Raw genomic sequence first — 16,879 nt, forward strand, 5'->3', positions numbered from 1 at the left:
AGTACTGAGGGAATAAATGACTTAAGGAACTGAAGAGAATTCACAGATTAACTTACTCTTTCTAAAAGCTTGAAAATGAAGAGAAAATGCCAGTTTGGCTCTAAAGCCTACCACTTCTAGGAAGTGCAAGTCTCTGTCACTACTAGGTTGAAGAGGGGAGAAAACAGAAGGAATTAAAAAGGACTCTAAAGTCCTTAAATCTGATGCATGGGTAGTGACGTGAGGATCCATTGACCTCCTACACGGTTCAGTGCAGTAGCCAAGAGCTTCGTGGTCCAAACTGAGATATGCTCTGGGAAACCCAACTGATTTTCAAGACTTGGTACTTTGAGATTTAGTATTTCATAAAATGTAAACTACCTCACTAATATTTTTAATATTAATTACATGTACAAATAATATTTTAGATATATTGAGTTAAATAAAATATGTTATTAAAATTAATTTCCCTTGTTTCTTTTTACTTTGCTGATGTGTCAGCTAGACAACTTAAAATTACCTATTGAGCTCCCATTATATTTCTATTGGACAGCGTTGATCTGGAGAATGAATACATGCAGGATTCAAAAAGGTTCTATCAGAGCCAGTCCTTCTATATCACATTGGAGTGACATTTACAAAGAGGCCACCCAGGACAACTTCAGGATTATAGAGTTTAAGAAACTAAGGTCCTAACTGATTAGGCGGCTTATTGAGGTCATCTGCCTAGTTAGGAGCAAAACCCAGATTAGAACTCACTCATGGGTTTACCTATTATTTCACCTCCTGAAATGTCAGTAAAAACTCAAAAGTTTGAGTAAAAAAAGATAATAGCGGCATGACTGTTACATACACCTCATTCTGTGCAACATTCGATAAAATGACTTGCTTACAGCAAAAATTATAACCTCCAAACATATTAAAATCATGACCTCAATAAACATTGAGTGTCCTATGTTCACAAGTCAACCTCTAATTTTTTAAGGTATGTCAACCCGTGATTTGTTTTGCTTTTGTTGTACTTTGGTCACATATACACTCCGAATTTATTTCAACCCAATTCTACACTAATTTTAAAGATACATTAAAGTATATACCTCTGTTTAAAAAGTAAGAAAAAGTTCAAAGAATTTACATCTCAACTCTCGTGTAACTAGCCGTGGCGCTCTTTGGCACAATACTCTGGGGAAGTTAGAGTTTAAAGTATGGCTATGGTATATGATGACGTACCTACCATATTCCAAATTCTGGCAGAATTTAAATCCTATGTTGCCCAATGAAACCTTCAAAGCTCATCCAACCACTGTGTTACAGGTCACAGTGTCAGATCGCCAATAATTAACACCAACCACAATCTCTGGCTGTAATTTCTTCAATACTCCAAATTCCTATAAATCTATTTGTACTTCTCCTGTGAGAAAGGGCACGTTCAAGAAAGGAAGGAAGGAAGAAACATTTTCTTTTCATGCTAATTTTCCATGTGAAATTGAAAGATAAATTTATCACCTTAAACTGCACATAATACTTAATTTTGTGAGATGGTTTAATAAGCTAATAACTGCCAAAATCATGATTTCGCTCCAAAATAGTGCCGAAAATGAAAGATTATTTGATTAGACAGCATGTTTATTTCATTCTGTATACCTACTCTGTATTTATTTTAGCAAATTAAACTACTATTGGTATTCCAAAACGGCATTATCGAGAATAACAGAAATAAAGAATACCAGCTTCTTCTTCTTGAGTATCAGCTGCTATCTCAATGTATCATGCGGATAAAAAGCTGATGCAAATCTAACAGAGTTAGGCATGCATAGAGTGATTTCCAAAGAGAAGTTTTCCATTTTGATCGGCATGTTTCCATTTCTTTGCCATGCTGCCTGTGACCCCTCTGCAGGTAACTGGAGTCAGTGCACTCATCAATTTCAAAGGCAGTCCATTCTGGACTCCTGTACGCCAGCCTGTCCACTGGCCGTCTGGGACGTCCCAGAAAGACAGAGCCAGGTACCATTTCAAGCTAAGCTTCAGCACACTCTTCTTGTGTTTGCCCCTTTCAGCTTATTACATATAGTGGTACCCCTGTCATCGTCTCGGGAAAGCATAATCCAGGGTCCCTGCTCCCTCATCGCTGGTGGGGTGAACCGCAGCGTTGGTGCCTACGCCAACCAATTCAGGCTAACAGTGACTTACAGTTGACGGGGAGGAAATTACATATGTATCTCGGGTAGATTCGATACCAATCTTCTATAAAATATTTACCACAGCAACATTCTGATGGCCTTCCAATTTGGTACAAAGCCTATAATTTGGTATAAAGGATTTGTTATTTCCTTAACACTCAGAGCATCACTGAGAGATAAAATCACCAAATTCAATGACAGTCTTCAATTTTTCACTACCAATGAAAACCTGGCCCGTTTAGGACTTTGCTGGTACAGGCTAATACGTGACTTAAACGTTTCGCTCAGACGAGGCTAAGATGTGACACTTGGTTCAAGATCAACAAACCTATTCGCCACTTCTCCCATGCGACTGTTCACTCCTGCCTCAACCTTTTACACACGACATCTCTAAAGCTCTTACTTTTTCTTTGGTCAAGTATGTACCAACCCATCATTAAGATCTAGTTTCAAATTCACACCTAGTTTCTGCTCAGCCCCTCTTCCTTCGGTAACTCATTAGTCTCCATATCGTATCGATAGTTGTTCATGTGGCTTTTTAAACTCACCACACGCCATGTGTCCCTGCCCCAGCTCCACGCTGATCACATGATGCACATGGGTAGAAACTCTATCTGCCACTTCTGTTGTGCCATCTGACATTTGCCGCCAACAGTACGCTAGTAAAGCAGATAACTTAATTTTTAATAAGTCGTAGAGCCCCGATGTGTGGTGTTTGCCAACTTGCGTGATATAAATCTTCCCACCGTGGGATGAGTGCTGATACCAACGTAACACAGCTAAACGCAGGGCTGGGAAGAAATGTGCAACCCGAGAGCCATTTCAAGCCGCTGGCCACGGCAGCTCAGTTGCTGATTTATCAAACAGCACATTTCCCTTCGAATGTGGCCACCCGCCACGCTTCTCATAAGCTTCAATGATGTCTACTTTCTATTTTGTCTTATTCAAAATCCATCCAATAATATACTAAGTTCCATGAGGAAAGATGCTTTGCCTGTTCGTATTCTTTACTGCTATATCACAAGGGCTAGTTCTGTACCCAGAGGAAGCATTTGGAAAATATATGCCAAATGAATAAATTGTCACTGTTTTTAAGTATAACGAAATGTTGTATAAGTATTGTAAAATATATTTAACCTACACGTGTGGAAAATAAAATAATCAGAAAGGAAAAAGAACTGTCACGTTAAAGGGTATCTTACAAATTATCTAGTGTAATCCCTTCATTAAAGATATATATTTATATGTATATATTATATATAATAAAATCATCACAGAGAAAAAGAACTGTCAAGTTAAAGGGTATCTTACAAATTATCTGTGCAATCCTTCATTAAATATGTGTGTGTGTGTGTGTGTGTGTGTGTGTGTGTGTGTGTGTGTATCCATATCCACAGAAGTTAATTGACAAGTTAATTGACACACAGTCCCCCAGAGCCTCAGTGAGCCTGGAGCCCAGGTCTCCAGGTATCTGGTCCAAATCTTTTCTGATGAGCTATTCGAGGCTGCCCCCTGGGTTACTCCCTGGCGAGAAGCGGCTAGCATTTTGAACAGCAGATTCTTTCATTAGTTTTCCACATTAATATACAATGCAGAACTACATTTGATATAATATCTGATAAGAGGAAAGTCAAGCTAATTATGAGAATATCAGTGACAAAAGAAAGACTATAATTATAAGGGACACATCAGATGACCTTTTCTCAACACAGCGTCATAGGAGCAGAAATTAAACCAAATTCTATATTCATACTGTCTTTAAATTTGGAATCGTCTATGAACTTAATTATCTTTGCTACTGTCCCTTCTATACCTAATCATTAGTGCAGAGGTCGTATAAAGTTAGACCTTATGTTGAGCCCAGAAATGATTACCAAGATCTTTCCACAATTCAGATGTATAAGATATAAAACTGTAAAAATGGCCAAGAATCAGCATCTTTAAGAGATTTGAATAATGACACGTATACAAATTATTAGGTTAGAGAAAAGACAAACCTTTCTTTTGACAATATTGGGGATTTTTTTTACCTATATGTTTTTAACAAGACCTGAGTTGGGACATGCTTATAGAAATCATATCTTATACTGAATTTCTATGAATGGTTCAATTATGATGACAGCTCTAAACGTGTTCCTATTATAAAAGAGATGAGTAAATTTAAAAAGCTAACCAATAACAAAAATTATAACTGAAACTATGGTATTTTAACGAATTAAAAGACAGCTATACTCCTGAGAAAGTCTTTTTCTCCACTTCATTGTTGGTTACCATTTAAATATCCACATACAATAAACGCACTAAACAATCATGCCGCCTTGAAGATAACTAAAAATATCACTCTCTCCATTTCCACATTAAAGATAACTGCAACAGGTTAAGTTCATTAGCCGATATTCCCCTAACACCTAAGGTGGTTTTCTGATTTTTTTTTTTTCAGTATGATCTTATTACTGCCTAATTACCCATATTGCTTTTCTTCCTTTTTGTTAAACTGAGATTCACTGAAGCAGTTTAACCTCTCATTTAAAATAATTCAATATAGCCCCCTCCTTCACTGATAATTGGTCTCTCTCTTTATTAACTAATTTCCCCCCTTGATTTATTACAAATCTTTTTTGCCAAATTTGCATCCATTCTGCTGATATATTCTTTACCTTCTCTCAACTCAATTAACACACTGTCACTGATACTAAAGCTCCCCTATTACTTCTTCAAGTTCTTATTGCTCTTTAAAGATCCTCTAGTAGAATAATGAATTTTTAATAAACCTGGAATATTTTAATGATTCTTATTTAAGTCTACAGTGAAATTTATCTGAGACCTACTACTCATACTGAAATGTTCTCTACTGGATTGTCACGATACTCTGTGGTAACTTTCCAACCACTCAAGTACACAAATCTTACCAATGTGACCTATGAGCTCTAAAAACACACTAAGCCATATATATATTAAAGTTATCATATCCATAGCCAGATCAGACTGAGCCAGCCTCTCCGTCAGCAATTTCGCTGTGCGTACTATTTTTAATAAAGTGATACCTACACTTGCGGTGCCTTCGGTAAATATTAATGTGACCTCTGGATGGGAGTAAACCTGTCACTAGTTTATGCAAGGAGTAACATTTCATAATATCGGTCACTGAGCCTTCTCGTTAACGGAAGCAAACAATTATTTAAAAAAAAAAAAAAATTTCTGTTCCCTTCTTGGAAAGAGATGTTTTCCTGAGCTCCAAAGCACTGATAAAGGTTGGTGACTGTCACTTTAAGCCCATTCCGTTTCTTATCAGCCACAGACACATTTCCCAGCAACCACCGCCTCCACGCATCGAAAACTGACTTTATAAATATTTTTTGTAAAAGGAGAAGAAAATTGGGAGGGTAACTACTGACCTTGGATCAAACAAGGTTATGTTAAGTCAGTTTTGAGGCTTCCCCTACATTTCCAGGACCTAAACTATGAAACAGAATACGGAATCCAGCACCGTTTTCTAGAAGAACAAGCGGACAGAGGGTTGACTGGTGGGAAATGCATCTTAAGTTGACAAAAGAGATGGAGATAACCAGAACAAGATTCATCGCCACTCTCAAAATCTCAGCTCCAAGAATAAAGCACAGGGTAAAGCAATGTAAGATTTCCGCAGCTTTCTTATTTTGAATAATTTCAAACAAACAGAAAAGGACTTTACTCTTATCTTCCTATAAAACATCTAACTACCTGACAACTTTTAATTTTTCAGTTTCACTAATTTCAAGACTTAATCTTAACAAGCGTATATTCATTTGATGCCTTTGGCCAAAAAAGACCTGGTTTCAAAGTCTCCTTATCAAATTTGTTTATTGTACCATCGCGGCCACTTTAAAAAATTCCAAATCAGTTTTGACTCCAGCTACCAAAGCATGTGACATATTTTTCTGATATTCTGAGGGAGTCTTCTTTCCAGCTCCCTAAATAGTCCATCTTTATCCCTAAAACAATTTTCATGCAGTTGTGTCAATGGAAGAGACCTCAGAGATCAACTAGTCTCCATCTCTTATTTTGCAAATGCTAAAACTGACCCAAAGAGTATTTAAAATAATCTGGCCAGTCACCTCGCCAGCTTGTAAGTGACGCAGCCGAAAGCAGCCAGATTTCTCAAGGACTCAGCAGGTAGACGCTTACAGATTTATGTAAAAGGAAATAATTTTTAGTCGCGTACGTAAATAAAATCAGTGTTTTTCAAATGCTTAATTAAGAATCCTTTGTAAAACTGTTCTTATGCATCTTAAGGTAGTATTAGAACTGTTTGCATTTTCTAATCAGCTAACATGAATTTCCATTGCTACTCTAACAAATCAAAACAAATGTAAGGGTTTAAAATAACACCTATTTATTATCTCACCTTTCTCTAGGATGGAAGTCGGGCAGATTCAGCTGGGCGCTCTACTTAGGGTCTCAGAAGGCCAAACTCAAGGTGTCGGCTGGTCCTGGCCCTCCTCCGCAGTCTGGGGGCGAATCCATGTCCAGGCTCACCAGATTGTTGGCAAAATTCAGTTCCGTGTGGTTGTAGGACTAAGGTCCTCACGTCTTTGCTGGTCTTTGGTCAGAGGTCACCTTCGTTTCTCGAAGCAGCCTGCTTTCCTCTGCTCTGGGCCCTGCGTCTTCCAACCAACAACAGCGCCCCTCCGGCTACAGGCTCAGTCACTGCCGCATCTGCCTCTGCTTTTAAAGACTCCCGTGATTACATGGGGCCCACCTGGAGAACCCGAGCACCATCTCCCTCTTAAGGTCAATGAAAGGTCGACCTTCACAACCTTAATTACATCTGCAACATCCCTTTACCAATGTAGGGAAACTTATTCCTAGGTGCGACAGCTCATCATATTCATTATCCCGGGGAGCAGGGCATAGAATCTTCTTGGGGTCCCAAATTCTGCCTACTACACTTAGCACCAACTTTATTTAAGGAAATGTGACTTTTTTTAATAGATCATATCATGCAGACTTCACCACTTAACCAGTCACCCTAACATCATAAATCCATTTCCAGGAACAGCTCAGCTTGGCCCTGCTTACGTCCAGCGCCCGTCCCTGTACCAATCACCAGGCCAGCTTCATTGGAATGTGACCAGTGCCCGTCACACACAGGCCTGAGCTCAGAAGGGCCCCATACCTGGGGCTTAACGGTCTGCAGCTGCCCTCCTAAAATCCTTAACCTTTAGATTGGTTTTGTAAGTGAAGTCTGGTGGGACAATGGAGCATTGCTGGCGGTTGTCAGAAAAGTACTTCTCTTTCTATTTTGAAGAATTGTTCCAACAGGCACGAAATTCTAGGTTAGAATTTTTTTTTTCCTCTAGCTCTTTAAAGATGTCATTCACTTGTTTCCTGTCTCCCACTGGCTGAAAAGCCAGCTCTATTTTTGACTTTAGGTAACACATCTCTTTTTCCTTTTAAGGTTTTCCTCTTTTTCTTTGGCATTCAGGGGTTTCAGGACCATGGGCCCCGCAAAAATGTGTTTTTTTATTGTATTTATCCTGATAGCGTTTGTAGTGCATCTTCAATCTGTAAGTTGTCCTTCGTGAGTTCCTGAAAATGCTTGGCCTTTATCTCTTCGTATATTCCTCCTCCATCCTCTTTATGCCCATCCTCTCCTCTTCCATGACTCCAATTACATGGCGGTCAGGCTTGGCTCTGCATCCTGCGTGTGTCTCTTACACGATCCGTTGCATGTTCCATCCTTTTACCCCTCGGTGCTCCAGTCTAGATAGTCTAAGTGACCTGTTTCCCAGCTCACTAACCCTCTCTACAGCTGTGTCTAATTTGCTATTAAACTGATGTACTGAGTTTTTTCACTTGTTTTTATTTCTAGAAATTTTTCAATTCTTTTTATTGAATCTGATTCTCTGATGAAATTATCCATCTTTTCATCAATTTTTTTCATGTTTATTATAATTATTTTATAGCCCATGTCCGATAATTCCAATAGCTAGATCACTATGAGATTGTTTCTGTTATTTACTGTCTTATTTTGTTTTTATCTTGGTCTTGGCTTCTGATATGCATGGTAATTTTTTACTGATTGCCAGGTATTGTGATCAAAAATTTATAAAGACTCTGCATGATATCTTTTGCTTCTGGCGATGACAGACAGTTAAAAGCAGATGACCTTAAAATTAGGATTTAATTTATCAGAAGCTACCTCTCAATTTTTGTAAGTCCTGGTCTCTATCCAGTTTTCCCTAACTCCTGAGATTTAGCCCTTCAGGAGTCCCAGTTAAACATTTCGAGTGTGTTACCAGCTCCTCCTTGAATCCTAGTTTGTGACTCCGCTGCCCCGTCAGACTACCAAAAATTCTGCTCAGCATGTCGCCATCTTAGCCGCCACTGCTTGGCTGCTCAGCCTCATGGCCTGTGCTGCTTACAAGGTGACAGAGAACCTAAAGTTAAAAGTAGCTGTGAATACCGGGCTCTCTTCGATGTGTTTCCCTTCCTCTGGGATCTCTGCCCTTGGCAGAGCTACAACGCCTTTAGGTATTTTTTTTATTATTATTATTTTTTTAATGCAGCTTTCTCATTTTCCTCAGTATGGGCCTCAATTTGAAATAAAGTAGTCAGATATTCATTGACCCAGGTGGCCTACCTTTATGCACGCATCTAGGTATTACTGGTTCTAAAAGCATTTAAGATTGGTTAACATACCTATGGGATAGTTTATCTTTCTGAGTTATATTTCTTGCTTGAAACCTGTTTGCTTCTCTAAAATTTTAATAATTTCTCCATTAGAATTATATTTAAACTTATATTCAAAATGCTTTTCCTCAACAGCTCAATCTGACTCTTTACATATGATATAAATTGTGTGTTAAGGAGTTCCTTTATAAATGCTGTCTTGCGTGTTTTTTTTAATAAAAGTAACTGTTCTCAGAGACTGAATTTTTCACATAAAAACACAAACAGTTGCAAACGTAAGTACCCACTATTTCATAGAATCTCGCCCGTAACTTGGTTCTTGAACATCTTCTAGTCATCTCTCAACGAATATGAGGCTCATGGAACGGGTCGAGCAGAAGCTACGGTGTCTCCTACGGCTGTGTCACCATAAAATCTCAATATTCACAACTGAACTTTGCAATCACTGAAGCACTTCGGGGCTGCAACTTGTCTCTAAACTTAAAAAATGTTTAATTGCCTAACCAAATGTATAAAAATTGTGAAGGTTTATTTTACTCAAGAAGGCAAACTGCCATTAAAGACCACCTTAAGGGCACCAATTATCTCATCTTCTTTTAAAGTATCATTTGTAAATATGCTTAGTAGGGAATGCTAATGACTAGGGGTAATTCGACATGCCCAAAACTAAGCCTCTCATCGAAATACACTGCATCCTGGGTATCACACTCCAACATTTTTACAATTAATTTAAAAAAAGAAAAAAGAAAGAATGAAAATCCAGGTACTTCGTCCTGCACGTAGTCCCTTTCTTTGAAATTCATGGTCTTTCTAAAGTTGTGTTCCTGAAATGTACAATATTAACTGTGAACGCAGAAAAATATTTGGCTATAAACCAAAATAAAAATCAGGAATGAATGCAGATAGAATAGATAAGAATACACAATTACGTTGTCCCAGCTCAATAGGTAACTGGCTTTTACTACAATTATGGGTCATTTATTAGTCTGTTATTATCACTGCTCTGGCATTTGTTTCAAAACATGAATTTTGTTTTTTAGCAGGCTCTGATTACTCTCCCTCGGCGGGTCAAAGGATTTTAAGATTTATAAGCACTCAAGACACAAAGGAACCAGAACCTCTAGTTCTTTTTCAAAGGCTCGATTCTATTCCGTCTACGTCCCTGGCTCAGATCTCCACAGCTCTTTGCTCGCGTTCACGGCACGGGGTATAGTCACAGTGACCACCTGGCAGAAAGTGGCATTGAGTTTAGCCATGTCCCCAACCAGCTGCTGAAACTGCACGCATCCTACATGTTCACAGTGAAGTATTATTGCTATTAACGAAGTGTGCATTTCAGGCCCTAGTTTCGGGAATTTCTCTACAGGAATGGGGACAGTGTCGCAGACATAGAGACGCTAGGCCCTGCATGACTTCTTCATTGAGAATGATTAACTGTCCTTGGTCAAGCCATCACCGCAGTGTACAGAGGATCACCGTGTGATGGTGAGGAGCACAGAATATCGCGAGGCACGTCACACCTTCACTCTGCCACTCGCTAGCTGTATGTCCTTAAGGGGTCCTTTAACCTATCTATACCTGTGTTCTCATCTACAAAATAGGAATAACGATAGTATTTACTTTATTGGGTTCCTTAAAAATAATAAAAATGAACATAGAACTCGCAGCCTAAGAAGTACGAAATAATAAGCAGTCAATCTGCTGGGAGATGGCATTCTTTCTCTCTCTGGATCTGAGCGCGCAACGCACTCACCATTTCTGGGGCTCTGCGTTCGCTTCGCAGCAAACACCTTAGTGTTGATCCACCTCGGGGGCTGGCATCTCACCTTAGTCCACCTGAGACACACTCTGGGAGAGCAGCAGCCAGGAAAGGGAAGACAGGTTTAGACAGAGTTGTCCGACACAGATGGAATGCATGTCACACATGTAATTCTGAATTTTCTACCAGCCACATCAGACAGACCAGGTTTAACGGCAAAAGGACCTGGATTCGAATTCTGGCTCTGCTACTGACTGGCCATCTACTTGCCAAATCTCAGTTGCATTGTGTTAAAAATAACTATCTCCAGAGAATGCTATGAGAATTAAATAAAAATAGCATACACGAAGCACACAGCACAAAGCCTGATACACAGTGGCACTCACTGAGAATTCCCTCACCCGACCGTCTTCTCCAGAACTTTCTATAGCGCTGGCTCAACAATGTGACCTGTGAAGTCGCCTTCATTCCTTCCCTTCTACCTCCAGGACACATCATGGCTTTTCACCACCTGCACAGCCCTCCTTTCTTGCTTCCCAACGGCTACAAACATGGCCATGTGGACGTGTGGAAGCCATGGACCCGCTAAGGCATGACCCGAGCACGTGGTCCCAAGAAACTAAGATGACCTGTGCCTGAAAACGTCCCTCTCCTCTGGCCCCGTGTCACCCACCTCCCCAGCTGCCACCACGGCCACAGCTTCCTTAGCAGCTGCCATCAACGGCAATGCTTCTCCATTTGATGGCAGGCTGACCTCGAAAATTAAAAAAAGTGAAGATCATTGGGCAAAAAAACAACTGGCCAGGATCTTTCAAACAGGTCAATATGCAAAAAAAAAAAAATGACCAAGGAACTAGCTACAAAAAGAACACTGGGAAAAGTGGTAAAACTCAAATAAACTCAGATTAGTTAATAGTTCTGCATTTATGTCAATTTCAGTAATTGTACTATGGTTGTGTAAAATGTTAATATTAGCAGGTATAAGGTGAATCAACTCTGAGGATCTAATGAATAACATGGTGACTGCAGTTGATAACACTGTACTGTATAACAGAAATTTGCTAAGTAAAACATATGTTCTCGCTCTTCCCTCCAAAAAAAGTACATATATGAGGCAATAGATGTGTTAATTAACTCAAGTGGGGGGTATCCTTTCATAGTGTACATGTATATCCAATCCTCATGTAGCGTACTGTCAATATCTTACAATTTTATTTGTCAGTTATTTTTATAACTTTTCTTTTATATTATTTCAAAATTAAAAGTTAAAGCACTTTTAAATGTGATTATTTGAAACTTTATTGTGGCAGAATCTCTCTCCCAACAGATTTGTTAACCGATATAGCATTGTAAAATGGTGTTACTTACGTTAAGCATGTCGCAGTAAGGCCACCACACGGGTTAATGAAAAGTCAATCCCAAGGTCTAGAAAATCTACCTCAATCACCACGATTAGTTTGCAAATCCACTAAGAGCGTATGATGTCACCTACATTTACTTAGTAGTAATACTGAGGACTTGATGACAGCCAATAATGTTTTGTGTGACCAGTAATGTTATTAAATAAATATACCTTTTGATTTAACATTACTGAATAACAAACTTAAACAATAGCTCCACCGAAACCAACGTTTTACCAAAAGAAAGTGACAGGAAAAGATAAGGAAGAGATGCAAAGAAGCATATTCCACTCTGCCCCCTCCCCCCGCCTGCACCCAGGCATGCCGCACCTTACGAAGCAGCCTCTGTCAATCAGCTCTGAACAAAACCCCTTGCAGTAGAGCGGACGGCCTGTTCCGCTATAGCATGGGTGCCTGTAGATGAATCAAACTCAGAGGCAATTGGTAAGTGGAGAAAGGGTTTCAGTATAAAGCAGAAGCTGCATTGGCTCACATGGGATTTTTTTCCCAGATCATTAATGTTGTCACACTACCTTGTTTCCAGAGATTACTTATATTATATATATCAATGAAATGTGTTATTACTATCCATTTGTATTTTATACTTTCTATATTTAACCATAAATTCAAAATATAGTATCTGTATTAGTCAATTACAATTTTATTTGTCGGTTACTCCTCAATAAAACTAAAAAATATATTGGGAGTAAATGGAAATTCTCTATACTATTTTTATAACTTTTCTTTAATATTATTTCAAAATTAAAAGTTAAAGCACTTTTAAATGTGATTATTTGAAACTTTATTGTGGTGGAATCTCTCTCCCAATAGATTTGTTAACCGATATATCAGTTAAACATTCCTTAACTAGATAGGTTAATCTAATGTAGTAATGACATTTATTATCTACATTAAAACCAGACTGATGCATTTTGTAAGAAAAGCAAATATTCAGTGTTTGACATGAACTAAGTGTATATTCTGAACATTAGTCAAACCAACATCAATCTTTTCAAATGAGGCAGTCTATAAAATATATAAAAATATAAGGGCATATGTCTAGAAAGCATTTTGCTCATTAGACTAAAAAGATACTTTAAAATGTGCCTTTTATAGTATTACATTATGCTAAAGAAGAATTTAATATGAGACTTTTTGTTTCTCAAAAAAAGCCACAATTACTGCTTAATTACTTGTTGTTAAACATACCAATCGCTAAGCATTCTTTTATGAAGTAGCTCCTGCTAGCAAAAAACGTTATGAAGAAAATGTGTTATTTGTACAAGACAGGAATATAGTACATAATTAATTCATTAAAAATACAGTTCAGCCAAAGTAGTTATAATTTATTGTCAACATCTGTTTTGGGAAATTAATTTATATAATAAATATCAATCACATTAATGTTACATAAAAGAATAGTGTTCTCTTTTTACGTATAGTATACGATATGCTAGGTTACTTTTATGAACCATGCAACCCTGGTTTTCAAGGAGCCTTTTTTTTTCCCCAATCACCTGTTCAAATTCACTTGTTTAGAGATAGTCAGCATGTTTCTAACGGGGAAAAAAAAATACTGCGTAATTGTCTGCTTATAGGTTGACCTCTTTCACTTGGGTGGGCATCCTCTCCATCATCGACTAAGTGAGGATGTAACCTTGTCAAACCAAAGGCAAAAGAATAATGAGTACACGACGGGCTAGCCCAGCATGGCAAAGGGGGTTAGGGAGGCGGCAAAAACTGCACTCTAAATGACAAAACAGAAGTATTCGCCGAAGAGTAGATTACCATTAAAGGAAGCACTCTAGAACGCGAGATTCATGTAATCCCCACCCCTGGATGTCTGCCACACAGGGCTCCATCAAATTTATTTCATTAGTTACTAACCGGATTAAGTTAACATATTTTCAGATGAATCCCGGTAGAACGGGCTTGACAGAGACACATTTGTAAAATATCTATTTCCACGAAGCACTAGCCAAAGGTAAGGATAAACAAGTAGATAATGCTTTTGCTTTCACCAATTGTAAATATCCAACGAGAACCAATTATTCCAGTTCAAGAATCAGATATATAAACTGCATGTCTTCACCAAACGGTAGGATTTTACCAGTTAAAATAAATGACAATAACTGCTACATTAACTGCTATCCCAATGCACTAATTGGCATACTAGGGAATCGTATTAAAACATTTTTAGAAGTGGCTGAAACTAGAACAAATAAGGCAAGTTCTGCTGCGGTCTTCTCAGTGTGAATCTACTTTCAAAACAAACCAAAAATCTCACATCTAAACCATTCGAGCAAGTACGAGGCCTACGTATTATATCATTGTGTCAATTACATACACGTTGACGTTCCTTTCTACATGAAGATGAAAATTTATGTTCCTGACCAGTCGTAACACTTTAACAGAGAAACAGTGCCACCTTTTGGTCCCAAACAAAAGCCTCCAGTATACTGTCTTCCAAACTTCCTTTTTTCAGTTAAGTTACTGAGATATATGTCCCTCCATGCACCCACATACACACATATACACACACACATATGCATACATACATATATTATATATACATGTCACAAATATATATATTTCATGTCACAATGATCATCTTCTAGAAATATTTTGTACCTACACAAACTAAGAAAACGTGAGAAACAGAGATTGCCTCCAAGATGCAAAATTTCAAAATAACCCAAACTAATACCAAATACATGTACCTTAGAGCCATAATTTCTAATCCACATTTCATTCAACACATTTCACCATATCCAAGTGTGTCTATCGACCGAAATATTTTTAAATATAAAAGAAAAATCTTTGATAGCATTGTTACATTTCAAAATGGATTTTTTTAAAACACATTCTATTTTAAATGTGCCTATTCATTTAATAATTGACAATATGGTATTCGCAGCAGATTATCGGTTAAATCAGATCGTTATAATTCACATGCAAACGTAGTATATTTCGGATTTACTTACACCAGTGACACGATGTCGCCACGCTGGACTTCAAAATTCCTTACTTTCCAGTGGTTTAAAAGCACCACGTCAGATGATGGGCTTCCCCCGGGATTCAAAGAAGGCTAAAAAATAAGGAGAAAGGGACACATCTATCATTTGTATTTTTCAATCTTCACGGTTCCTTGCACTTCATGGCTTTAGTGCAACGCAATAAAACATTCCTAACATGCTCGCTTTCGATAAATTGCTGATCTACAGTAACTGCAAATGATGAGTTTTCAGAAAGGCTTATCGGGATTCTTCACAGGTGAACCAGAGGGAAAAAAAAAAAAATCACCAATACTTATTTGAAAGGAAAATGTGCTCGATAGTCAAATCTGTATTAAACTCCAGTGGAGAGCTGTAGAAAGCTTTAAGGATTAAAAAAAATAAATGAAGAAGAAGGGAATCAAACCTCCCAACAGAATATTCAGATAGGCTCTGCACAGCATCGCTCCACCCGGGGCGAAGAGTCATCTCGGATCCGCCAGGAAGACAGCCGCACGAAGGGAAGGGAGCAGAGGGAACAAGTGATGGGACAAACTAGAAAAGCCAGGTGAGCTTTCTCACCATTGACTCTACAGAGACCCTGAGAGCATCAGGAGGGGACCCACTGACTTCTGGGGCGGTGGGAACGGTGACAAACCACGCCTGAGGCTCTCCACCTTCGCTGGTGGTGGCAGCAAGACAAGATATGGGCACAGCAACCCGGGCGGGAACAAGAAACCCGTGGGCGCCAGACAACGCCGGTCCCTGCGGCTGCAGCGACAAGCTCTTTTTTAAAGACGCCTGGAATTATGTGTAGATTTTCTGCAGGGCAGATGTGGGCGACACTGAAGACGTTTCGTGTCGTGACCTTATTTTTGACTCCCCAGGATTTTGTGGCCGAAAGCTGCTGGTTATCCTTGGAGATCTCACACGCTCTCACGACTTCTCCCAACTTCCTCCCGTGACGATGCCCAAATATCTCCGTCTCTAGTTTTAAGTTCCCTGCTAGTCACTCCACTTGACTGTCTGACATAACATTCAATATGATTCAATGAAATTTGCCATCGTCTCCTACCAAAAAATAAGTTTTCTTATCTTCTCACATCCTGTTTACCATTTTCCCAGTCAACCAGCTTAAAATCCTACTTATCTTTTTATCTCATAGCCAACCAGTCATCGAGCTAAAGGTTTTTTCCTTCATAACATCTTTCACCTATGGCCCATCTTCTCTACCATCATCATATTTCAAGCACGAATCACCCAAGTAACTCACCATTAATCTACATTAATCAGTATCTCACCCTAACTCAGAAATGATTCCATTTCTTTCCAGCTATAGGATCTTGAGGAAGATCGTATATTATTATGCTTCAATTTCCTTACTAGTAAAATAGTGATGATTATAACTATTACCTGATTAATAATTAAATAATGATAATAGCCGACACCTACTGAGAGCTCACCATGTGCCCTGTTCTAATGACAACAGCCAGGCACAGAGCGCTCACCACGTGAGAGACACTTCCGAGGGCTTCGCAAGCGTTAACTTACTTGGTGAGATCGCTCAATGTGTTTAGACCCTTTTCTGACCCATGTTTAAGCTCTTGGTAACTCCCACTATTGATATTACTACATCACGATTTAATTACTTGTTTTGTACCCTCTCCCCGGTTCCCCCTCTGGCTCCATCTCTAATGAGGAGCAGAGTCGATAAGGTAGGATAAATCCATGGGGTTCTGTTGGGCCATGGTGCTAAGGAATGGAACCCCCCATCCGTGTTTTTAAAATTGTCAACAACAAACCATATTTATTTCACATCTACTATATTGATCTTGAACCTACTAATAAGTCGCAATCCACAGAGCTAAAATCACAATTTTAGATGATTCTTCTTCA

General features: G+C 38.7%; 1 protein-coding gene across 8 annotated transcripts in view; it reads right to left on the minus strand.

Annotated features, from left to right (window-relative positions):
- The window catches only part of IMMP2L (inner mitochondrial membrane peptidase subunit 2), a 694,672-nt gene that overhangs the window by 623,352 nt on the left and 54,441 nt on the right, over positions 1 to 16,879 (minus strand). For all 8 annotated transcript variants that reach the window (XM_039862777.1, XM_039862778.1, XM_039862775.1 and 5 more), the window contains one exon: positions 14,975 to 15,078. In XM_039862777.1, the coding sequence (XP_039718711.1) occupies positions 14,975 to 15,078 (104 nt within the window). The remainder of the gene's footprint in view (positions 1 to 14,974; positions 15,079 to 16,879) is intronic.

The sequence above is a fragment of the Pteropus medius genome, unplaced genomic scaffold, assembly GCF_902729225.1.
Source record: "Pteropus medius unplaced genomic scaffold, Ma_sr-lr_union100, whole genome shotgun sequence".
Lineage (NCBI taxonomy): Eukaryota > Metazoa > Chordata > Mammalia > Chiroptera > Pteropodidae > Pteropus > Pteropus medius.